The sequence below is a fragment of the Aethalodelphis obliquidens genome, unplaced genomic scaffold, assembly GCF_003676395.1.
Source record: "Aethalodelphis obliquidens isolate GAN/ISIS:26980383/991018 unplaced genomic scaffold, ASM367639v1 scaffold22, whole genome shotgun sequence".
Lineage (NCBI taxonomy): Eukaryota > Metazoa > Chordata > Mammalia > Artiodactyla > Delphinidae > Aethalodelphis > Aethalodelphis obliquidens.
In genome coordinates, this window is record NW_020837966.1 from 13,362,645 (window position 1) to 13,388,635 (window position 25,991).

General features: G+C 41.7%; 1 protein-coding gene across 15 annotated transcripts in view; it reads right to left on the reverse strand.

Moving 5' to 3' along the window:
* Window positions 1-1,554: 1,554 nt before the first annotated feature.
* Window positions 1,555-25,991, reverse strand: part of MAGI1 (membrane associated guanylate kinase, WW and PDZ domain containing 1) — a 623,112-nt gene continuing 598,675 nt past the window's right edge. For 5 of the 15 annotated variants that reach the window (XM_027121326.1, XM_027121323.1, XM_027121320.1 and 2 more), the window contains 7 exons: window positions 24,831-25,139; window positions 21,281-21,484; window positions 12,511-12,604; window positions 12,317-12,380; window positions 11,205-11,348; window positions 8,754-8,892; window positions 1,555-4,651 (listed from right to left, as the gene is read on the reverse strand). In XM_027121326.1, coding sequence (XP_026977127.1) covers window positions 3,900-4,651; window positions 8,754-8,892; window positions 11,205-11,348; window positions 12,317-12,380; window positions 12,511-12,604; window positions 21,281-21,484; window positions 24,831-25,139 — 1,706 coding nt within the window. In that variant the 3' untranslated portion in view covers window positions 1,555-3,899. Of the gene's footprint in view, window positions 4,652-6,582; window positions 6,672-6,948; window positions 8,893-11,204; window positions 11,349-12,316; window positions 12,381-12,510; window positions 12,605-21,280; window positions 21,485-24,830; window positions 25,140-25,991 lie in introns of those variants that run through there. The other 10 variants (XM_027121335.1, XM_027121322.1, XM_027121331.1 and 7 more) reach the window with 7 other exon arrangements.

Genomic DNA, 25,991 nt, shown 5'->3' on the forward strand with positions numbered 1-25,991 from the left:
TCTAGTTAAAAGTATGTCTAGGGCTTCCCTGGTGGCGCAGGGGCTGAGAGTCCGCCTGCCGATGCAGGGGATACGGGTTCGTGCCCCGGTGCAGGAAGATTCCACACGCCGCGGAGCGGCTGGGCCCGTGAGCCATGGCCGCTGAGCCTGCGCGTCCGGAGCCTGTGCTCCGCAACGGGAGAGGCCACAACAGTGAGAGGCCCGCGTACCGCAAAAAAAAAGTATGTCTAAATCCACATACATCTCTATCTCCAAAAGATACGTTTTGAGATTATTTTCATCTTAACTTTCAAAGCAAGGCATTTTGGACTCCTATCTCAAAACACTGGTAAGTGTAATTTTTATACTTGTGAAGTAGTTTGAACCACATTGTTCATTAACTTTATAATTAAAACAGAAGTCCTTCTTCCTCATTTTAATAGAGTGAGAAGGTATTTCTTCGTTTTGATTGGAAAATAAACAAGGACAATGAAAAGGAGTAGAATACCGACCGCCATGAAGAAAATCCTCCTCAAAAAAAGTTTAGTGCATTTACTGGGGATTTTTCTGATTGTCAGAGGTGTGCTAAGCACTTCCATTTCCTTTTACAACTCCATGACGTCTGCCCCTTCGAAGATGAGGAAACTGATTCTTAAAAAGAGGTTAAGGAACTGGCCCAATATCACAGTTAGGAGGTGATGAAACTCTTGGCTTGGCAGGTTTTGCTTTATCGCCAGGGTTCTGTGCAATACCATGCAGCTCAAACTTTCACATGCATTCATATTAGCTGGGGATCTTGTTTAAAGCACATTCTGACTCAGTAGGTCGAGGGCGGGGCCTGAGACTCTGAATTTCTAACATGCTCTCCACTGATGAGGAGGGAGCTGGTCCATGCACCAAACTTTGAGTAGCAAGGCACAATACTATCGCAAGACCATCATTCCTTCCCTTTCAACAGAATGGTATGACATTTCATCGCACTGGGAGCCAGACACTCTCTCTTGGTTACGTGACCCTGATATATTTGAGATAACACGGAGACAAGAAAGATATCAATCCAGAAGCAATCGTGGTTATGGAATGCATACATTTCCATGTATTTTTTACAGTAAAAATGCATTAAAAAATCTTTCACAAAAGAAACTTAAAAAATACAAGTAGGGTGTTCAGTTCTCCCCACAAAATTCTTTCAGGCATTGACTGTGTCATGGGTGGGAGGGAAGTTCCTATAGGGTTTGATTTAATCATACAAAATACTCATCCATATCATCTCTCATCAAGACATGTACACGAAGTGTGGAACTAGGGAAAGTAGGCTCAAAAGAATCAGTCTCCAATTTAAGGTTACAGTAGTTCAGAGAAAACACTACCTTTCTGCTTAATGCATAGTCCCTGTACAGTACGATATTTCCAAAGCAAATCTGATATGTGGAACTCAGATGGCACTGCCACATCAAAAGTCTTCACAGACGGAGCCAAGCCCAGGTGGGTAGCACACAGATTTTAAGAGGTCAAGTATCATCTCTGACAACAAGAAAGACATCAAAATGTTAACTTCACGATGTACTCCAAAAATCCACCTCTTGATTTCATTTATTTAAAACTCTGGACCACAATTGAAAGCATCGATCATTTAACATCATGGATTTGGCTAGAAAGAGTGAGAGAATTTCTAGCAGTGGAGCCTTAGGAATAAAATCCCCAAGTTGGCTCTTAGGAAATTGATGAAAAAAGAACATCATTATTCAGCTCCGCCTTACCACTGTAGTTCAATGTACGCTCTGTATGGAAAACTCTGAAAATAAAAATAGCAGTCACAGACTTTTTCCTCTTTTTTAGCTACAGAAATGTACAATTGTGTCTGTTCCAGGAAAGAAACTTGCTTTGTGCATGTCCACACAATGACAGCTATTCATTCTAATGTTATGTATAAACCCATAAGTCAAATAAAGCTATGAACAATGTAATATTTATATATGCATAGTGTTTTATAAAAAGATTGGCCCACATACTGCTTTTCATCAATACAGAAAGAGCATTAAGTCCATAGCACACCACAAGAAATGAATGAAGAACAGAAATGCAAACAAGTGCTTAATAAATCACAAGCAGGCTCACCATGGAGGAAATGATGATATTCAAACCAACTCAAGCTTCAGAGAATTACTTATATAGTCTCCCATTTTTAAAACAGCTTTACATACCTGATTTAGTTTACAGTAAAATATATCCCAATGAATCAATTTGTTCCATATTCAGAAATATAAACACATATCACATTCCTCACAGCTAAATTTTGTGTCATAAATTCTCTTTTATACAAGAAAAAAAGGCAACAGTTGTTTGTTTTTAAAACAGGCTCTATTAATTACAATTTTTAACTCTGTACACATGGTAATTGGCTGGTTTTCTCCATTTTTTTTCTTTTTCCTTTTTTTTTTTTTTTTTAAACAGTACCATGAGAACAACAGTGATTGACTTGCAAAGTTTTGTGTCTGTATGGAAAATGCAAAACAGTACTATGGAAATACACAATGCATCGTAAGCAGCGGTTTGCTGCAGTGGTCCAACAGGTACAAGCAAAGGTTTTGGCTCAGCTAGGCAGTAATCCATTTCAACCGCATCCTGGGGCTACAGCCGACCCAACCAAACCTCCTGTGAGATAGCAAAAGAATGGGTCTTTTATCAAAGAAAAATCACTATGTTTTGCTCTGTCGAAAGACTAAAAGAACAGGGTCATAAGGGCAGAGGTTTGCCAGCTAGATCTAGAACCACTGAAATCGCATCCTTCTCTCCCTTTCAATCATCCTGGAGACTTCCATTATGGTTCCAAAGGAAAACTGGCATTTCTAAGAATGAGCATGCCCAACCCTCATTTCTTTTAAACATTAACAGAGAGGTTCCTTCCAACAAGGCTTACTTACTCCCTTCTCCCCAGTTTGGCAAAGGGCAAGCGCGGGCTTACGCTAAAACGGGGGAACATACTTTCTGTACTGGCAATTCTTAGGACTCCTCACGCCAGGCACACTGTCCCCCATTCCATCTCCTGTTCCGCCTCAAATCAGGCAAGACAACACAGAAGGTGTTTGTTATCCATTCCTTCTAGTAGTTGGGCAAAGCTGTGATGGCACTGCCTTAATGAAATCTTATTAGATGTTGGTGATGCTAATGAACCTGAGCATCTGTGCTTGGGCTGCATTGGGGTAATGGCGGCCAACCTTCTCCTCCTGGCACCTTTCTACGGCCAGGGAGAGTACGAACTGTTTTCTGAACCAACTATAACTTGAGAACGTAACATTTCTTTGTGCTGTGTCGTTTGACTATAAATATCCTTCATTTGCGATAGTAGTCTCTTCATACAGTTTCTTAATTTTAGGATCGTCAGCAATCCTGATCCATTCCAAAGAGTCCTCAGCTTCTACAAATATAATTTTTGCCTTTTTGCTCTTTTATCAGGAAAAACTCCTAACTACAGTATAGCACTACATCACTACATAAGTCTCTATCAAATTAATTAAACTTGATCAGTGATTTTCCTTACTTAGAGAAGATGATCAACAGCCCCATTTTACCAGGAGAGAAAAAGGTCGCTCCCCCCAAAAGGGAACAATTCTTGACAATTCTACAGTTTATGTAGAAACAAAATTTATATCCCTTGGGGGCAGCATTTGGCAAATAATTTCCAAAAAAGTATGCATTTAAAAATACTTTCTTTAATATGATACATCAGGCACAACACTTTTCATATATATATATTTTTTTCTTATAAGATTTCAAATGCATCAAATGTTTGTCGCAAGTCAGAGAATCATCAGGCTGACGTCAGACGCTTCACTAGATAAGAAACTAAATCATTTCAGGTCTGTGAGCTTCCTCTTAGAACCTTTGACACGGTAAAGGCTGGAATGTGATTCAGGGTCTCAGATACTGAGGTCGGTGCTACATTCTTTGTAAGGTCGCCTTCTCTGCTCCGGGGGATGTCTGGAACTTCGGCCGGCATCCTGTTTCAGACTTGTCTCGTCCCTCTCTCGGTGGCCGCCTTTGTCCTCTTTGCTCCTTTTCTCCAGGGACCGCTCTCTCCTCCGCTCGGGGGACCTGGTCCGCCGCCGGTCTGTGGATTTGGCTCTCCTTTCGGGCGAGCTTCCTCTCTTGCGCTCCGGAGATCTTTTCTGATCCAAGAGTCTCTCGAGAGACCTCCTCCGCCGGCCGGGGGAGCCGTCCCTCCGGCGGGTTGGGGACCGCTCTCGCCTCCTCTCCGGGGAAGCCTCCCTCTTCTCCTGCTTCTCCCTCCTCTCCAAAGTGTTGTCAGCGCTCCTCGTGCCCTCCCTCCGCTTCTCCGGGGGCCTCCTCTTAGGGCCATTGGTCACCATCCGCTCGGGTTGGGCATCTCTTCGTCCCTCGGGTGCCCGGTCCTTGGGTCGGCAAGCCCCACTGTCGGGTTTTCTAGAAGTTCCGTTCCATGTGTGATGTTCGTTGGGTTGTCTGCTATACTCTCTGCTGCCTTTGGGATCTCTCACGTGTGCCCGCTTTTCCCCATGTGGTGATGATTTGTGAAGATCGGGTGGATAACTGGACTCCAATGATGGATGTTGTCGGCGGTCGGGGGGCGCGGCCCTCATTTCCGGAACACCTTGTGGACCGGTGGGAGGGCCGTTCCCGTCGCTGCTGGGGTCTGCGAGGAAGAGAAACCAGAGCAACAGTTTGGTACCAAGGACCTCGGCTCCTGTCTCCACCCGCACACGTGAGATCCCATTAGTCACAACAAACAAACGACTGTTACAGCAGTCAGAATCAAAGCCAACTGGCTCTTGGTTAATTTAAGTATAACTGTAACTAGTCAGGGTTAAAAAACTGGTACTTGTGGCTTTCCACAGCTAGTCTACTGTTCTTTATACTCATAGACCATTAAAGAACTTGTAACATCAGTCATGAGTTTAGTCTTTAAAGGCACAACCCAAATAGTCTGTCTAAAAGTATCAAAATGTCCCCACCCTATCTCCTGCTCTTTTTTCCCCACTCTACCCCCTTCCTCCCCGATCCACCCCCCCAGCCCCCAGCCCCCATGACAGAAAATATTCCTTTCTTTAAAGAATACTTGTTTTAATTTGCTTTAAAACAACCTGGGCTATTGACCTGGAGGGTCATGAGAGAACTTTCTGGGGGAATGTAAAGAGTTGATGTTTTGATCTGGGTGGGGATTAAAGGCGTGCATAGAGAGGTAAAAATTCACTGCACTGCACCCTCAGGCTTTATGCATTTTACTGTAAGCAAAATATACTTCTCTTAAAAAAAAAAAAGTTATCCAGCCTGGTGATTACAGAGTCAACACAGCCAGATGTTGATGATGGGCAATTGTGACATTATGGGAGGGTCCATTTAACATTCTCTCTACCTTTGTGAATGTTGTTCAACTATTTTCTTTACTTTTGCTAAGTTTAAGGAACTGTTTTTAAACTGTAGAGTCTGCTGACAGATAAAAGGGAGTGGAAGAGAGGCTGTCAGGATCACATTTGACACTAGACGGGGTTCGGATAGAGGCACTTTTCTTGATGCTATAGAAGCAGCCATAATTACATCTTTGAGCCGTGAAGTCTCTGGACAGCTTCTTACAACCTCAAGTTGTCTATAGATTGAAAAGCAGGGCAACCCATAGGGCTCCTATTTACTGTTAAACTACTTGAAATGACGCTGCAAATGTTTTAGGTAGCATCCCGGATGTATGACAGCTCTTTTCAAAACAGGGATGCTTTGTCACACCTAAACCCAGTAAGTCATACACACTATTGCATTCCAGGCAAAGCACCTGAAATGATGTGCTGCAGCGTGGAGGGCAAACCAGGGCCACAGTCACAGGGGCGAAGGAATCACGGGTGCCCCCTTAAGGATCTTTCATGAGCCAACAAGGTCAACATTAAGCAACTAGTCTCTTTCACGAACCATCTCCCAAAACCTAGGGTGGGTTTTAACAAAAGCAGGAATATAGCCTAGAGCAGGAATCAGTAAACTTTTTAAAGGAAAAAGTTGTAAAGGGCCAAAGAGTAAAATATTTATGGTTTGGCAGGCTGCATAGTTTGTCACAACTGTTCACCTGCCACTATAGTGCAAAAGCAGCCACGGACAACACATAAAAGAAACGGGCATGGCGATGTGCCACTAAAACTTCACTTACAAAAACAGGCTGCGGACAAGATTTGGCCCGTGGGCTGTCATTTGCCAAGAGATATCTGAGTAGGAAATCTCATCTTCCTGTCTATCAAAGCCCTATCCCTCCAAGTGAGAGTTTTGTGATCTGAGGTTTGTTTTTTTCTGAATGCTGGGTAGACTTCTAGAATTAACACACGCAGAAGCTTATGAAGTCATTTTAGGATCTAGGTGAGGAAAGGGGCTTCAATGACTATCATAAATCTAACCTTGGGATTTCTTACGCCTACTTTTAAGAGAAGGGAGGGTAAGACTTCCATAGGGTCAGCGGTGTACTTACAATTCAAAGAACGCAGGGTGCTCAGAATGAATTGCCAAACATATCAAAATAGAGCTAAAGCAGAAGCAATGAGGAAATTAGGCCACAGCACAGAAACACCTAGTATTGATTGAGCTACAAACCGTAGTTTGATTATGGCCCATAAGGTAGAAGCAAGCCTCCCCGAGCTTTTCATTTCTCATACATGCAGCGATATTAGGAGGTATCATCGCTGTAGGAGGGAGGGCCCAGCACCAAGAACAGTCAGAGAGAAAGAGAAAGAGAGAAAGAGAAAAAGTTGAACGTTTAGATTCCCTATAACAAAGAGGAAAGAAAAAAAAAAAATCTGCATTTGTTAACATAGGGCAAAGAGAGTTTATTTGTCCAGTCAGACAGTCTAAGGCAACACTCAAATAAGGCTGCAGAGACCAAAATCGGAACAGTGACGTTTTCAGACAGCCAGATAAGGTGACTCGAGAACCCAGACAATGGATGCATCCTTTTTTCTTTTTTTCTTTTTTTTTCTTTTTCAAACAACTGGAACAATGACAGGCTGGCATAGGAGAGCATTAACAATAAACAACAAAGGAACAAAGTTCCCTCCCTCCATCCCCCCTCCCCCAAGACCACGGCAGTTAAATTAAGTACAAAAAACTCATTACAAAAATAGCCTCACAGAGAAGCAGGTTCCAATCAAGTCAGAAAAATATTGGAACTTAACATATTATAACCCATTTGTGATTCTAATCAATAGAATTAGAGAGATTTAGTCCCAATGACACATGGAGACATTACAGTAGCACAACCCTGGCACGTTCAACCCTTCTTGGAAAAAAACTGTGTATTTCAATGATCTTTATTTTTAGCCCAAAGAACATTTGTTAGTGTTGGATTTTCATCCTCAGTGCAACAGACATAGGTTTTGAGAAGGTACACAGGTTACTGACGATGACTCGCAAATGAAAGATCACATCCAACAGAAGCATAGGGAAGACAGAAAAGGGAGATAATGTTACACAGTTTCAGTGGCATCGATACACCTATGGTCAAGGTTTAGTACAGTGCACAGCTGTGGCATCTTAATGTTGTCAAAATACCTCCCCCATGGCTGGCCATGTCTCAAGGGGCCTCATCTGATACCCATCCCATCCCATCCACCGCCCCCCACCCCCGGCCTTGGGCCCCTTGTATTTTGCGCCTGCATGAATGCCCAACACCTGGGAAGGCTGTCCTTCAAAGGGGTTATCCTTCTCCTTGAGCTGCATCTGAATTAAGTATCTCATCAAGTCCAAAATGCAACTGGGAATTGTGCCAAATGACTTTCAGAGAAGAGGGTGACAACAGATAAATCCCTAATAAAGGGGACCAACGTATATGGGGACCATTCGATCACAGTTTCTATAGAAACTTTTGTAGACCTTTGGTTGGGAAGAAAAGCCCTACATCTAGGGCATAGCTTTTTTTTTTTTTTTTTAATTTTAAACAAGAATCTCAAATAAATAGGATGTAATTATTATAATATACAATATTTCACCATCAGAACACTAGGCTAGGTGAAGAGCATTACTGTTTAGTCAAATCATGTCTACAGATATGACAAAGGAACTCTATGTAAAAGCTGGCTTTCCTCACAGGAAAGGTATAGTAACGTGTTTCCCTCACGATGGGCACTGGGAATCGATTTCATCCTTTATCACCTAAAAACATATGGTTAATATACCAACAGTTTTGTTTGTTTTGTAGCAGTGGGCTCAGGTGGTCTGATGTGGGGTAGGGACCAGTGGGGGGGGGGGGGATGCAGAAGTATTGCATACAGAGCATCAAGGAGCTGAGCAAGGCCCCCAAATCATCTCCAAATTTCACGCCTCTTGAATAAAGATATCAAGTAACCAAAAAAGAAAGAGAGAGAAAAAAAAGAATTGTGCCTCAACATATCACTCAGGAAACCTGCTTTCCTGCTTCTTAAAAGGAGTAGAGTCATTTTGTGCTAAGAATTGGATCTGAGAAACAGTTTGGCACAGTTCAAACAAACATTCCTTCGCTCTTGGTCGGACTAGACAAAATGTTCTCTCTGATTATCAGAAAGGGGGCTATAAAGAGCTCGTCTTAGGCCATGCCCCAGTCCACGTAAGCAAGCAAAAGGATGAAATGTGTAGAGATTTCAGAACAAGCGAGGCAAATAATCACATGGTGCGAGAGGCTGGTAAGACACTGGTGAATAGGGGAAACAAAAAGACTTTCCTGCTGCAGTTCTGGAGACAAATTCATGGAGTCATGCCAGGGAAGGAAGGAATGTTTTCATAGTTTGACCCACCATATTCTGGTACGGAGCCGTCTCCCCGCTTCAGAAACAGACGCACTCTGCGGCCACCATTCTTAATCAGTTCAATAGCCCGAGAATGCTTCATGTTTTTGGTGGTCTCGCCATTGATCTCTAAAATTTCATCACCAACCTGCCAAAGCAAGAGAGAGCCAAGGGAGAAGATCACAAAAGGGTTTCACCAGCTATTGAGGTGCTTTGTAATTTTAAATTCTTTCATTTATTGACTCACTAACTATTTACTGAACATGTTCCAGAAAAATCTTCTATTGTTTAGGATACAGCAGTGAAAAACCCCCCAAATCCCTGTCCTCATGGAGATGGTATTCTAGTGGGGTAAAGACAATAAGAAAATTATAAAAATGCATGTACACTAGACAGTGTTAAGTGCTAAAAAATAAAGTAGCAAAGGGAATATTAATTGTTGAGGGGAGGCAGATGTGGCAGACAGTTTCTAGGATGGCTCCCAATGGTCCCTGCCTCCTTGAATTCATATGCTGTGTAATCCCCTTTCCTTCGGATGTGGGCTGGAATTAGTCACTTACTTCTAACAAACAATATGGCAAATGTGATGGGAGGTCAATTCAAAGATAAGGTTACAACATGGTTTTGGCTTCTGTCTTTTTTAAAAAATATTTCATTTATTAAAAAAAAATTTTTTTTCAGCCACAACTCACGGCATGCAGGATCTCAGTTCCCTGAGCAGCGTTTGAACCTACACCCCCTGCAGTGGAAGCACAGAATCTTAACCACTGGACCACCAGGGAAGTCCCTTGGCTTCTGTCTTACTTGTCCTCTTTTGTTCTCTCAATTGTTCATTCTGATGTATGCTGTGAGCTGCCCTACAGAGTCTACGATAAGGAAATGAGGGATGGCTTGGGCCAACAGCCCAAAGCGCACGAGTCCTACCAACAACCCTGTGAGTGAGCTTTAGAGGCAGATCCTTCCCCAGCTGAGCCTTCAGATGAGACCACACTCCTGGCTGATACACTGATTGCAGCATTTACTGGGAGTCAGTGACTATGCCAGGCACTGGAGGCAAAGGAGTAAAGAAGACAGGCCAGATCCTTGCTCTCATGGAGCACATATTCTAGAAGGTAGAAGAGGAAAGGACTGGCTTTGGAGTTTAAAGGACTAAATTTGAGTCCTACCACTTGTTAGCTAAGTGATCTTGGCTAAGTCCTTTACTTTTTGGAGCTCACCTCCTCATCTGTATAAGAGGAGGATAACAACCCATGCCTACCACGCTGATGGGGTCCAATCGAATATTACAATATGTCTTGTGAACTGTACAACATTATACAAAATATCAGAATAGTGGTATTTCTTTCAATCGGAAACTTTTTTAAGTGAGTAAAGACATGGAAAAGCATATGCCATGTGTCTGAAATATAAACAAAAGGAATATAAACCACCATATATGCACAACTTATGCATGTGTGTGCATAGAGGAAGGATATACAGGAAACTGGTATATTAGTTTGACCCTGGAAACTATATTTTTACTATGCACCAGTTTCCTCTAATTTTTAAAAATCACATTAATGGTCTACCTTCTCAATTAAAAAAAAAAAAGCTCATTAAAAAATTCAGTCTGAAGAAACATAAAATTCAAGATTCTGTCTTAAGTTACAAGCATTAAATTCCCCACCTTTGGTCACTCTTTTCCCTCTTTCTGCTCAGGGCTAATTTTAATCACTTTTTTGATTTCCTGACCTGACTCTCAATTTCTTTAATTCCTTGCAAATTGTTCCCTATGTATGTCTCCATCTCTGCCCCCTATCTCTAACGAGCAGATGATTTTTTCTTTTCTAATCATCTGATCTGCCCAGGAGAGCAACATATTCATACGTGTAAGAGGTATTAGATATCTAAACAGAACAGATTGGACTTCTGGCACATGTGCATTTAAAATTTGCAGCTTTGATGACTACCTAGTGACCCTGAATAGTCATGCCACGGACTCCTTGGCCCTCCGCTAATGCAGAGTGTTAAATCATTCCCGAGGCCTAGGGGGAGGCGGCAGTGGCTAGCTAGAGACTGCATGGAGCTCACCACCCAGAACCTACAGAACCACACGGCTTCCTGCTCTTGAAGCATGCTGGGATACCCAGGAATCCCTGGGAAGTGATGTGCCTGCCCCATGAGATTAAGTAAAAGAACTATGGAGACGGGATTCAGACAATATCCATGTTAATAAGTTCATAAGTGACTTTAATCCTTCACTCAGCCTCAGAGTTGGAAGAGCTCACCTAACTTTAGCAGCTACAGCTAACTATGCTTGAGGGAGAGATTTATGCTAGGGTGGGAGTCCTGCACTTGGAGTGTCCTGAAAGCTTTAGAAACATGTAATTCTCATGAACGTGCAGGTTCTAACCATAGGATGTCAAGAAGTCACTGCAGATGACTTCTTTATGTCCACTCCAGACGCCTCTCCCTACTTACCCTCATCTTTCCACACCTTTCTGCAGGACCATCCTCTGCTAAGCGCAGAACATAGAGGTCCATGTTATACTCTCGGCCCCCTCGAAGACTAAAGCCAAATCCCTTGGCACCTCTTTCCAGTTCCACAGTGTAAAAATCTTGCTCCTGTTCAAAGAAATTAAGTGCAGTCATTCTGGGAGGACTTAAATCCACACACATTTCTCTCTCCCTCTTCCCCAACATTCTCCATTATGCTCATTTGACACAAAGGCACAGTTTCTATCCCCTTCTTGGTGGTTCTTGATTGTTTATTAATATCAATTAACCTTAGGAGTTTGGAGATCTGGAATGGGAAAACATTCATGAGTGTGCATACAGATTGCGTGCCAACACGCATATATTAAAGTTTAATCGGTGAGGCTGCAACTTGCATTTGGGGGCAGGAAAATCCTTCATTAAATAATACCATCCAGCACACTGCTGGGTATTCAGCCTCCCTGCCCAACGTCTGAAAACATCTCATCATTAGGATACCAACAACTACCTCCACACATCTGGACAGTGGTACCCATGCTGATTAAGGAGAATCAGGAATGGATTAGGGAAGGCTCTGAGAAGGCCAGTCGGGGGGGAGAAAAAAACCTATTAAACTCTGTATCACCCCATGTTTCCCAAATTTGCTTCACCTGCTATTACTTGTGCACCCTCCATTACCACCTTGTGTGACAGCTGGGTAGCTTTAAGGGGTCTCCTCTGAAATTCACAAGTCTGAGAAACACCTTAACAAAAAGACATTTTCTTGACATAAATGCCTTTATGAGTACCATGACGAGACATGAGCTGTTTTGCTCTTTCTCTGATTACCAATCCTTGAGACAATTATAGCTTTTTATTTTGTTTGGGTTTCCCCCCGAGCCCTGCCTAGAAAAGGATGTCTAGGAATATCTTTCAAAGGTAGTAAAATAAAATGTCATTTCCTTGATAAGCCAATATGAGTACATGTTTAGTACATACCCCTCACAAAAAGTTATTTATCTTAATTGAGGGTACCTTTTAGAAGATACCTGGTAAAAACAGCTTTAGAAAGTTGGAAGGAAACACACCAACAAGGAAGAAAGAGAAATGGCCCTCACCTGTGTTCCCTGGGGTGCTTTGAACTCGAACTGAGATTCCGGCTTTGGTTTGGCGGTATTCCTGCTGAAGCGAGAGAAAAAAGTGTAAGAGCAACCCACGGGGAGACAGAGAAAGAATCAAGGAGGAGCATCGTCACAACAGGAGTTACTTTTTCCCCTTGAAAGTAACAAAAGAAACCAAAGCCATGTCTGACCTGGTCTCCTGGGCCCCTTGCTGCGAAGGGGTGTGTGTGGTGGTGATGGTGGCAATCTTCTCCGCATTGGTCAGCAAAGTGGCATTCGAAGACTCTGCAGGGTAAGACAGAGCATGAGGAAATGAAGGCCCCAGAGAAGACACTGTCACACCAGGAGGTGTGCAGAAGCCTCACCTGTGAATTCTATCTGGCTTCTCCGTCACCACTTCAAACAGTTTTGAACTGAATTTCTCAACAAGAGTTTAAAGGACCATTCTAAGATTTTCTATGATGTGAGCCACGTACACTCCCATTACCCTCCTCCCAATCAGACATCTCCACAAACGAAAGAAAGAGTTTACCCGAGAAAATGGTACTTTAAAATTGTAGCCAAGGTAGGTGCCTTTCACTCTTCCCCCATCACTTATAAAGGGCAGGCCCATCAAATCATAGCACCACACCAGAATTATTTCCCATAATTCTACAGGCTGATGATGTCTCTGCTAATGTTTCCTGCAGTTTTTCAGCGATCTTTAGTGAGTCTGTTTGATTTTCTCATGTGACTATTAAAATCAAAAGTGCGCTAACATCTTGTTAAACACACACGCACATAACATCTACTTTCTTCCCCAAAGCTTTTATAAAATGAAGCACAACTAAAAATGTGGAATTCTTGTGAGACCTCGCCTAGATTCACTCATGAAGAGTTCATTTTAAAACTTGCATTAGTTAGAGCTGGAGTTTATAAATCTAAGTTGTACAGATCAGGAAGCCACCCTAATGTAATGGATATGATTATATTCTCATGAAAACTGCCTTTCTTCTCCACTAAACACATTCATAAGCAACTTCATTGATCTCTGGGAGTTTGGAGACCCAGAATTTGGAAACACTCATGAACATGCCTACAGATTGCAAACCAACATGCATATATGAAAATACAATCATTCACATTGTAATAGTTATATGTTCTATTACTAATTATTTCTCCATTAAGGTCAAGGCAGATAGTAAGCAACTATGAGCAAGTTACACTATTAATATTTATTTTTAGGTTGACTGTTTGGAACTTGGCACACGTTTTCTAATCAAGAATATGCTAAATGTGGTGGTGAAGTTCTTAGATTAGCCTATAAATGCCCATTTAATTCATAGTGTGCTGTGAAATCCAGAAGTGTCTAGGAGCCCTGTGGTTCACAGTAGGCACTCCAGTGTTTGTGGAATACATGTATCTACCCATCACGTATAACCGAGTTTCTGTGGACATCTCACTAATCCTAAGTTTTTGGGATTTTACTTTCCTAAGGTAGAATCCCGCAAAATCTTCCATTTTACTTTCCTAAAAATACTACTCAGATTAGGTCTGACTTCCTGTTATTTTATTTTCATTACACATAGGCGTTAAAAGCAAGGGCTGGAGATCAGACCCAGGTTCAAATCCCTTTGTCCCCCACTCATTAGCTGTGTGCCTTGTTTTCCTCATCTGATAGAAGGGGATGATGACAATAATTCCCTTTTCTTGGGTAAAAATATATGAAATGTTTAGCACAGTACCTGACATGTAGTAAGCACTCAATACACACTGACAGTAGCTGTGGCCCTTGCTACTACTTCTACTTTGTATTTATTACTGTGGTAACGTGTATAAGTTATTTAAACTCTGCAAAATTAGAAAGTTGAAATACGATTTTAACAGTTTCTATTCCAGCTCTAAAGATTATGATCTGGACAGCGAAGGCGCAAGATTAGTAAGAAAATGTAACTAGATCAGATGAACTAAAATGTGAATCCAGTTCATGCTTTAGGGTGATGTCTCCCACAGAATCTGTTTTACCAAATGTTGCTCCAAATTCTGAGGGAACAGTAATCTGTGGTCAAATAGGGTGAAAAATAGTGGGTGACACAGAGAGAAATGTTTTTGTGTGTCTGTGTTTTGTTTCTCCTGTGGACCCTTAACTGTGCCAATACGCTTTGTGACCCTCCAAGGTGGGGAAGTGGTACTTCTTAAGCTTCTCAGGCGTAATAGTTATAAGGTCAGATTCTAGAGTCAGACTACCTGGCTTTGCAACCCAAACTCTGCAACTTACTGGCTGGGACTTGAGGCAAAGTTACTTAAACTTTCTATGCCTCAGTCTCCTCATATACACATACAGCATAACAGAAATATCTAAGAACACTGGTGCAAAGATTACCTGGGAGGAAAGTGTTTGGGCTCGTGCCTGGCACATAAAAACTGCTCAAAAAATGATGAGCATCATTTTTATGGGTGGCATGTATTTATTACTGTTATCACAATATTGAGTATATTGTTAGTCCATTTTTATGACTGCAGTTAAGTGGCACAACCAAGGCGATAAATCTAAGTGGTATTTCATAAAGTCTGCCTGCTGTGCCCATACAAAGGACTAGGAGACCGCACAGCCTGTCAATGTGATTTGCCAGTAGTTTCATAAATGTGTATTTTTAAAAACTTCATATTGCTCATTGTAACTAATTTTATGGAGTTACTCTCTGGGAAATCACAAGATTGCTAGGGCCATGGGGAAATCATCATCAGGATACCAAAAAGAATGTTCCCTTGTAATTAAAGTGATTATAATTACTGAATTGTGCAGAGGTTCCCCTTTAGAGTTCTTGGGTGTTTTTTTTTTTCTTTAAAAGCTTAAAATCAGTAAGATTTATTTATTTATTTGTTTGTTTGGCTGTGCCAGGTCTCAGTTCTGGCATGTGGGATCTAGTTCCCTGACCAGGGATTGAACCCAGGCCCCCTGCATTGGGGGCCCGGAGCCTTAGCCATTGGACCACCAGGGACGTCCCTCTTGGGTGTTTTTGGCAGCCAGAGTTTCCTAGGCAGGGCAGATCCCATTCTCAAACCATTTTAATACTTATGCCATTTTCAAGGTTTGATGAGATATAATAGATAATCACTCAACATACATATAAATAGAATTTTTATTAATTTTCCTTCCATCATTCCTTTGCTACTTTTCACATATTTATATGCAAATCTGTTTTGGATTGAAGCTTAATTTTAAGCATTTCAAAAATTAACATTTAATATGCAAATGCCTAGCTGAGCCCACTGAATTTTTCTCCTTTTGCTTGTTTTCCTTAATCTATGAACAACCACCATGTCTCGATTGTTTCCAACACGCCAAGCACTGTGTTAGGCGCATTATCACATGTACTATTTCATTTCATCCTCACAACTCAATGAAATAGGTGCAATTAGTTACCCCCACTTTATAGATAGAGACACTGAGGCTTAGAATAAGTAGGCAACACGTCCAAGGTCTTCCGGAGAGCAAGTGGAGGCAATGGGAATTAAACCAAGGGCCTGCCTGATAGTTAACTTTTAGTTTCATTCTGTTTACAAGGGAATTATGCACTGGTATCAGGGAAATCGTATCGGATTGGTACATTCCCTTCAAATAAGCAAGTACTTTTACCTTCCTGTATAAGTACCACCAACTTCACTAAGCAGTATCAGAGATTAATTAAGATACAAAATACCCTGGTTTTGAATTCTAGATTTCCTGGGCCATCTCCGAGCACTAAAATAACTTTTAGTATACCCTAGATTTCCAGGATGCTTTTTTAATATCTATTAATATACACTTATATGTTTTTAAATGAGCTTTTACGTCTTCATTTAGAATTAAACCAAGACAGTATGTGCTGAAATTCTCTCCAGCTTTTTAAAATACAGAGATGAAGCCCATTCTCACAAATTTATATCTCTATCCCAAAGCAAAATTTGCCCCATATAATAGAAAAAATGTAAAAGAAGGGCTTGATATAAGAGTACACCGTAGAGGCAGTTTTATAAAGGGGTGTCAAGGTATTTGACTTTTAAAACTCCAAGGCAGATAGATGGACAGACTGGCTGTTTTCATGATAAATTCCAAAAAGTGCCCTACATCCTTTCTTAAACAGTGTTTACACCTGGCTTTAGCTCTCCCAGAGGAATGAAAATGGATATCACTACACTTTCTACAGCAATCGTGCATCAAGACGAGCATATCCTAGCTCTCAAGGCACTGTCACGGTGCCATGCTAAATCAGGGCACTAACTTCTGACAGGAGCGCCGCCTATCTTGGGTTTCAAGTTATCTCCGTGACAAGTGATTACAATTCCAACCTTGCTCCCATGTTAATATCCTTAGCCATCCTTATGGAATCCACATTACAAGGCCAAGCAAATCGACAACGGATACAGTCATTCCTTTCATAAATATGTTAATGCATAAACACATATGTAACAAATATCTGAAGGGAGCATTTGAAAATTTAAATGCCATAAATATATGAAAAGTTTTGGGAGACATTTAAAATGTATATAATGGAAACCCTGCTCTTCCTGCCCGAGTATATGCTAGCTATCATATCCACAGAGTTTTCTGTTAAATAAGTAAACTCTTTTAGGCCTTTGCCAAGGAAACAGCACTATCTATGTTGCCAAGCCCTATTACCCATACAAGCAAATACTTTAAATCAGAGAGATGTGAAGTACAAAAATAGATACATGTATATGCATAAATGAATCACTTTGCTGTACACCTGAAACTAACACAACACTGTTAATCAACTATACTCCAATAAAAAATAAAAATTAAAAAAGACTTCAGGAGAAAAAAGACTATATTTAAATAATATATCTTTATTTTATTTTTATCCCTTCTTTCTTTCTTTATTTTGGCCGAGCCCGGCGGCACGTGGGATCTTAGTTCCCCAACCAGAGACCTAACCCAAGCCCCCTGCAGTGAAGCGTGGAGTCTTAACCACTGGACCACCAGGGAAGTCCCTAAATAATATATTTTTAAGCTCATAAATATTTTCATTACCTTGAACTTGATTCAGTCTGATGATTTTCCATGTGAGCCTGGCTCAGTCAGGGTCTGCTCTGTCTGATTAGAGTCTCATTCCACCCAGATTTCACAGGGTGTTTCTATAGAACACAAGTGGTAGGAAGTATGTGTGGTGTAACTAGTCAAAATTCAAGTTCAAATGCAGTATGTTCAGCCATTCTGTGGGCCTTTCTGTGTTGCCATGATCAATTTCCTATCCCTTGTCCATCTGTCACAGGAGAAGAGGCTCTGCCCCCACTTCATCTCCTATCCTGGTCCCAAAGGTAGTAAAAGCAGAGATGGTGAGAACTCTGAGCCAGGCCTGTCCTAGAACTGTGAAGGCAGGACTTCGAACAACACGATAGTGCCAAATCAAGGGGGTCGTGTTTCAAAGCTTTTGTTGGAGCCAGAAAGGTGAGAAGGAAACAAGAGAGGTACAGTGAGGGAAACTACTTAGAGAGGAGTGAAGCTGGAGAATCACGTGACTGATGATAAGAAAAAAGAACATGAGCATGGGACTCCCCCGGTGGTCCAGTGGTTAAGACTGCACTTCCATTGTAGGGGCCACGGGTTCGATCCCTGGCCGGGGAACTAAGATCCCACATGCCGTGCAGTGTGGCAAAAAAAAAAAAAAAAAAAAGAACAAGCAGCATGAGCTAGATAAGGCAGTGGATGGGGAGTGGGTTCTAAGCACTGCCCAACCAATGGTGCATCTTCCTTTTTTTTTTTCTTAAATTTGATCATTTTTTTATTTAGAAAACTAAAACAATTTGTTGTAAGAAATCAAAATGATGGTTACAATGCCTTATGTAAAACAGAGGGAAAGTATATAATAAAGTCATTTGGGGACTAATACTAATAAACCAGGTATAGTTTAATCCTTTAAACCGTATATTAATATTTTGGTTGTGAATTTCATTTGGGGACATTCTCGGTCATTAACTATACGCAAATCTCTCCTTAATTCATGACTCCATTAATGGTAGATGGGGGAGCTCTTAGAGGAATCTCTGGATACACATTTTGCAAATATTTATCCTGAGTTGAAATAAGATTCACATGACAGGATAAAGTCAGAGAACACAAATATTAAATGACAGTTTGAAAATGATGACTTCACAGTTCAATCCTTGTCACACCTTTGACTTGAATGTCTGATAAAAATAAACCTCAAGAACTTAAAATTGCTCAACCACATTGTGACATTTCAAGACTACCTTGCTTTGTAAGTTTCTCTTTCAGGAACTGTGCAAAGAAAGGATGAGTTAGTCTTCTTCAACTCAGTAATGGACAAGTAACTGTAGCCCAGAAGCTCATATAAAGTGTTTAGCCTGATCTCCTCCAAGTTTGGTCAGCTTATCTCCTGTCTGACTCATAAGAGAGCCTCTTTGTGAAGTGCCTCGTTGGGTTTCTGAGAACAGTACCCTGGACAAGATGTATTTCTAAGAGCTCCAAAGCCACTCTAATGAAGAACTTCAGTCTCCTTGTGAGGATCATGGAACAAAATGCCTCTGGGCTACTGGATCCATTAAATACTAGAGTGAGAGACTGAAGGAGATCAGAGGTCCCTAACATGGAGAGAACACCTTCCTTTTACCTACAATCTACCATGTCCAACACACTTTCACGGAGAGGAGGTGGATCCAGCATGATTTTCTCTTCATCAGATTGTAATGGTCACTCTCTGTCTTCTAGGTTTTTGCAAAATCCTTCTGGATTGCTCCAGCATCTCTCCATCTCTCCAGAAACCTAACTCCCCTGCCTTCACTCTAATTTCCAAGACGGCAACTTTTGGCCCCATTTAAAAGATGAGCATTACAAACCCACCCTCTGGCTGCCAGGCTTGATTTGCTTTACCTGGACTTTGAAAATTACAACGTAATTGGTGAAGAGTTTTATTACCATGGTGATGAATTCCTGAAATATCATGGAATGAAATCACATCCTCAGCAACACGTCGTTCCTTAACTACACTGTCTCAACTGTAATGTTTACTTTCTTCTAACCAAGATGGCCTGTGATATGCCTGTTTGAATTCTACACTGTTGAAAGACTGAAGTTTTAAAAAATGTCTTTTTATTCACAACTGTTATTGGATGATCTATCTTACTTTCTATTTTTTGGTGTTCAGGTTCTCCAAAACTATTTTCCCTTGCAGAACATTAAATTAAGTCAACAAGTATGTGCACAGGAGTATAAGTTGCTTCTGCCTATCTACATCTTTCCCGATTGTGAACTCTTTTTCTAAGCCCTTCCCTTAAGGAGCACTTTCTTTCCTTCCTTCCTTTTTGGAAATTCTCATTCCCACATTAAGACTGACCAACATAGACCCAGCCAGTCAATTCCTGTGTCTCTTTCTTTTGGATTAATTTTTTTGAAATCTCTCCACAGCATGGAGATAAATATATCTGAATTTATAAACTACATTAGGCTCTCTCAACCATTTGTCACCAAAGTTTTCTGGCCTCCTTCATCCTTTCCATTAGGAACCTATGTTCTATCAACTTGTGATCACTTTCCTAAGTTGTAATAGCTTTCCAGTGTGGTAAATAGGTAGAATGGACTCTAGACCAGATGGTAAATTACTAACCATGCATTTGAGGCAGGCTGAAATAGACCATCATTCAAGGAGCTATTTTTTCCTCTACATTTGGTATGGGGTATTTTGGGTACAGAGGAACCTCTCTGTTCTTAGGACCAACGATGTTCAAATATTTATTGTTCGGTTTTAGATTTTCTTCTTCTGAAAGGCACAGTCTACAGCACTCGAGTTTTAAAATAATATGCCTCACTTTCTAGCAATTAGTATATAAAAATGTTGATCTGCTGAATTACTTTCAGATAAAATCTCTGATTTTCTTATTTTATACATCAGTGGCAGAGAGTTTTATCACACTTCCCCCATAAACCACAGTTTCCTCTTGAGAAATACTCACTGACTTTTAGAATATATTTTATTTTATAACATATGTAGCAAGAATGAAAAAAAAAAGACACTGAAACATTCTAGGACAACTATCACTTCTTTCCCAAGGGCAAAGTCTGCTTAGAAGGAAGTCAATACACAGGACTTAATTCTCTGAAGGATCTATACTTAGTGACATTAGCGTATCAACTTCATTTTTATTAAATATGAATAATGAGTATTGACACTTTTTGCTGGATCATCTTTGACAGTGGGGGCTGCCCCATGTACTGTAGGAGGTCTAGAAGCATCCCTGCTCTCTATCCACTAGAGGCCATTAGCACCCACTCCAGACAATGCCAAATGTCCCCCCAGGGGACAGAATCACCACTGCTACAAAAGAACCAAAGATTTGAATTGAACCAATCAAACAAATAAACAAGAACAGGCCTAGTTTCACGGAGGCCGGTTAAAATATCAAAAACACAGAGATTTTATTCTTTTTTCATCCACATGCAAAAATTAGGGACAAACCACATAGGCACAAATCCTAATAACCTCCCATTAAATAAAAAACTTTGATACATTCACTTATTCAGATTGGAAAAAAAAAAAAGAGCACTGGCTCTGCATTGTCCTTACATAAGTTTTGTGATGTTGCCATACTACGCATTCAGATTTTAGTCATTGTTTTAAAAAAAATCTTTAATAATTGCCAGGTAGAATATCAGACGAGCTTCACCACCTGTACTCAAACTTTTCTGCTGTTTTAAAGACAAGGGCACCAAAGCCAAAATAAATCGGAGAAAGTTAAAGATTTTTCTGAAATGTTTATCTCTGTAGCAAGACAGGGTCCCAGGGCTAGAGGATGAAGTCAAGAGGGTGACGTAAGATTTAGTAACAGTGGCTCATGTTTGCTTGATGGGTATGTTCAGTTAGACATGGATAAGGCTGCCTCTAAGTCAAAACTATTCAATTACATGAACACTAATGATAGAGACAGCTGAAGAGAGACACACACACAATAGGTATACTTTACCATCCCCGGGAATGATGCGGAGGGTAACTGTGTTTCCCGCTTCCTTGATGAGGTTGACAATGTCGGAATGGGACTTGTTGGTGATGGAACATCCATTTACCGCCAAGATCCGGTCTCCTACTTTCAGCTTGCCACATCGGTCAGCAGGGCTCCCCTCAATAATCCGACCTATTTTGTGAGGCATGGCCACACATGCATTGCCTGCTTTGATAGTCAGTTTTAATTGTTTTTAAGTTACATGGGAATAGAGTGAAGGGAGGAGAAAAAGGGTTGAGAAGGGAAAGAGAAGGTTAAGTGTTAATTAATTAAAGCATTAAGCAAATGTTATTAAAGGAGAACTCTGTGCCGGGGCTCAAAACATTGGCAAAGTTCCGGGCGTTTGTTTAAGAAGTTACAACCCTGAAAAATGATAGTTCATTGCTGCAGTCCTTTCCCGATTCAAAAGAAGGGGGGACCCCAAGCTTCCCTCCTTCGATCAGTGGCAAAATTTGGGATCTTTAGGAACTTCTAAAGATTCTCAAGAGCCCCAAAAATAACTTGCCGTAGGCTTATTTGGGGGCTGCAAACGTGAAACCCAGAGCTGGGAGGGAGGCTTTTGCGCATTCTGTGTTCAAGTCACATCATTTTCGCCAGGTGTTGCTTAACGCTTCTGCCAATGTTTTGTTCTTTCTCCATTTAGAAAAAATAATCACTGGGCGGCTGGTGAGGCCTAGGAGTCTGCTAGCGCCAAAAATCCAATCTGAAAATGCCTAATAGACAAACACTTAGACTTTCTGCCTTCTATTCAGAATGATGAAAGGTTTAGCAAAAGGGCACATATGAGATGAGCCAAGAAGGCACCCAACCTTGACACGTATTTTTCCTTTTATGACCTTTGCTCAATCAGCCTCTCTCATGTGCTTTCAGAGAAGGGCCCAAATGGCTCATTAGCTCTGAAATCCTCCTTGTTCTCATAAAAATCCCCTCAAAGGAATAAGAAAATCTAGTACATACTCAGGCTGAGGACAGTGAACCAAAGCTAGGTTCAAATCATTCCTCAACGCTTTTCCTTTAATCATTTCCTTTGTCCTGATCAGTTACTACACAGCTACGAGAGGAAAAACCAGGAAAAGTGCATTTGAAGAAGAAGGTTTACTGTGTGCTCTGAGGCATTTCATGTCACAACCAAGAGCGTTGGTAACTTTTAAAGAGAGGTGGAAAATTGGCTTTGACGCCTGACACAGGGTTTCCAGATAATTGCATACTGAGTTTCAAACTTTCTTAGGCATATTCACTGATTCTGAGAGTTTGTCTTCCTGGGGGCTGTAAAGATAGTTGTATACTTGAGCCACTGTGGGAAAAGGTGTCAAAACTAACATGGGAGATGTTGAAACTAACTGAGAGGACTCTTCCGTCCTAAGTTAGAGAAAATGTGTGGGTAAATGAGCTACAATTCCTTTGAATTTCAGCATATTTGCCTGAGTCTGTATCACGGGATTTAAGGTCAAGGTCAAAGAATCTTTCAAAAGGCAGTTAAACAGTCTTCTGGAACAAGCAACAAGCAGGTGTGGTGGAAAGCCTCCATACCCAAATTCAAGGTCTTGATTAAATTTAGCCCATCTCCAAGGACAAGTCCCATGGGAAAGGTATCATACAGCAGGTGGGAGGAAAGCTTCGCATAGCTCAGAAGTCTCATGCAAGGTTATTAGGGAAAGTTTAATTTGTTTGTATTAAGAGCCAGAGGAAAGCAATCAAAGACCAAACTGTGGGTGAAGTCATTCCGTATTCGTTAAATAACACAGACATAGCTGCTATTTCATTCTAGAAAGGGAAACTGAGAACTCTGAAATCCTTGGAACATCACAGAGTACATGGGGACAAACTGTAGATCTAAAGAAAATAACTTGAGATTTCTTCCCCCCCCGCCTTTCTTTTTATTTTTAAATTAAGCAGAAAAGTCTCCAAAACTAATGGAAAAACCAAAAAACAACCTTGCCTTGAGGTCAAGTCACCCACCACCCGTGACATGCTGTGATAATGTTATTAATGGAGCTCACAGAAGCACTGTTAGTAATGGGTGTTTGTTTCGGCAGCCACACATGCATGGAACTGGCTTAACTCACTGTCTCCTAATGAACGCACCTTAGTGGGAAATGGCTTTAGCAGGAAGCAATGTACCAAGACTAAATGGAGGCAAATGGAGTTGTACAGGGGCAGAAAGCTAACGGGAGGGAGCACCTAGCTGATGTCAGCCAACAAACGACCTGGGCCACGGGTCCTCAGATTCCTTGTGGGTAAGTCATTTGGAAACAGAGGTGAAGTACATTTCAAAGCCTGCACAGCCCTTCCCTGTCTCCCAGCATATTTCAGATTAATTAACAAATGTGCTTGGGGAAAATAACAAATGATGTTTTATTTAATGAAGAAGGTGATCAGTTTTGGAGTACATACTTATAATCCATCCTAATAGGAAACAGATTCATAGATTCCTAGTTCCTGGAATCACCTGGCTTCCTATTTGTCTCAGCTATTGCACCCAGCAGAGAGTTAACCTTCTGAGAGGGTGACAGCCGTGTTTCTCCATACTCTGCTGAAACCCCCAACATCTGGATGAGACAGGACGATCATCCCTGCTACAATTCAAGGGCAGTGAAGACAAGCGGCTCTGAACTCAGATTTTAATTAGATTCTTAACCAGGCAACAGTAAACATATTATTTTAAATTAAAATTTTAAAATTTCAGACGGGGATAGAGTAGAGAAAGGACAAGATGAAGGGGCATTTCATATATATTTTTACTCCTTATACCTGTTTTTTTCCCCTGGCATTTATTTCTACAACCATATGCTTCTTTTAAAAACTCCTACACCGGGACTTCCCTGGGGGCGCAGTGGTTAAGAATCCACCTGCCAATGCAGGGGACACGGGTTCCAGCCCTGGTCCGGGAAGATCCCACATGCTGCAGAGCAACTAAGCCCGTGCGCCACAACTACTGAAGCCAGCTCTCCACAACTAGTGAAACCCGCACGCCTAGAGCCCGTGCTCCGCAACAAGAGAAGCCACCGCAATGAGAAGCCTGCACACCGCCATGAAGAGTAGCCCCCGCTTGCGGCAACTAGAGAAAGTTGCGCGCAGCAACTAAGACCCAACGTAGGCAAAAGTAAATAAATAAATTTATTAAAAAACAAACAAAAAAAAACCACTCAGACCTTCTGAGGCAACTGCTATGATTGATATCCTGCTCAGAACTTTGCAAACGGCTTTCTCTAGCAAGAATTTCTCACACTCAATCCTGTCAAGGGTCTGCTTTGCAAATTTCACCTATGTGTGAAATTGTCTGCCTGTGAACACGCAATCAGAATGGAAGCTGAAGGGTTAAAAACAAAAAATCCCAGCCTTCAGGAGGGTTTGAAAAGCCACCCAACTAACTCCATCCTCAATTAAGACTTTCATCATCTGAAGCGGAAAGCATGAAAAGCATTTCTGTTAATGAGATTTTGGCTGTCTTTTACTTGCCATAGAACAGTCCCGGGCATCCCAGGAAACACTGGGGAGAAGTGACCGCACTCACCGAATGTAGTCCCTGCCTCAGGCCTGCTCACCGACGACACAATGACGAAGCCGAAGCCCTCGTTCTCCCCGCGCCGGATCTCCACGTCGTAGGGCTGGACCACGGTGCTCACCACGCCGGTGCTCACCACGCCGCTGCCGCCGCCGCCGCCGCTGCCAATGCCGCTGGTGCTGCCGCTGCCAGAGCTCACCGTGTTCAGGGAGTTCTGGCTGCCCTGCGGAGTGCGCTTCTCCTCGGTCAGTGAGGCCGGCTGGTTGCTACTGTGATGGGAGGAGGCTGGCGAGGGCACCTCGTTCTCTGTTTTGGAGGCTGTGCAAGAGATTCACTTCTCAGTTACCCGCCTTTGCGAGAAACGTGCCCTGCCTGCCACCCCTTCCTCCTTCCCCCAAGGCTCCGCAGCTATGACAGCTATGACAGCGACTGGCCTCACAGAACTGAGATACAGGGATTGAAAAGAGCTGATGGAAAAACAGCAAAGGGGACACCCCAATTCTGTATCATTTACAGCAATATTGTATCTCAGCATCTGCATACAGACTCAAATTTGCAGCAAGATCGGCCCACTCTGAAATATTTCCCGGTTCACAAATCAAAAACCAACCCCTGGACACTATGATGACTGAAATGAGTCAGACAAAGACAAATGCTGTATGAGATCACTTATATGTGGAATCTAAAAAATACAACCAACTAGTGTATATAACAAAAAAGAAGCAGACTCACAGATATAGAGAACAAACTAGAGATTACCAATGGGGAGAAGATGGGGGGTGGGGCAATATAGAGGTAGGGGATTAAGAGGTACAAATTATTAGGTATAAAATAAGCTACAAGGATATATTGTATGACACGAATATAGCCCATATTTTATGATAACTATAAATGGAGTACAACCTTTAAAAATTGTGAATCACGGCCTTGCACACCTGTAACTTACATAATATTGTACAGCAACTGGACTTCAATGAAACAAACAAACAAAAATGACCCACTGAAGGATGTATAGGTGTGGCCCACAGCAAGGGTGACTACCTTTTTTGCCTCAGAGATATGCCCTTCACTGCACTCAAATTGTCATTACCCTCAAGTCACATTCTGCTCAGATGTGCAAACAGTTTTGCTTTGCTTTTTCCATCACCGGAGACATGGCAAGCTGACAGT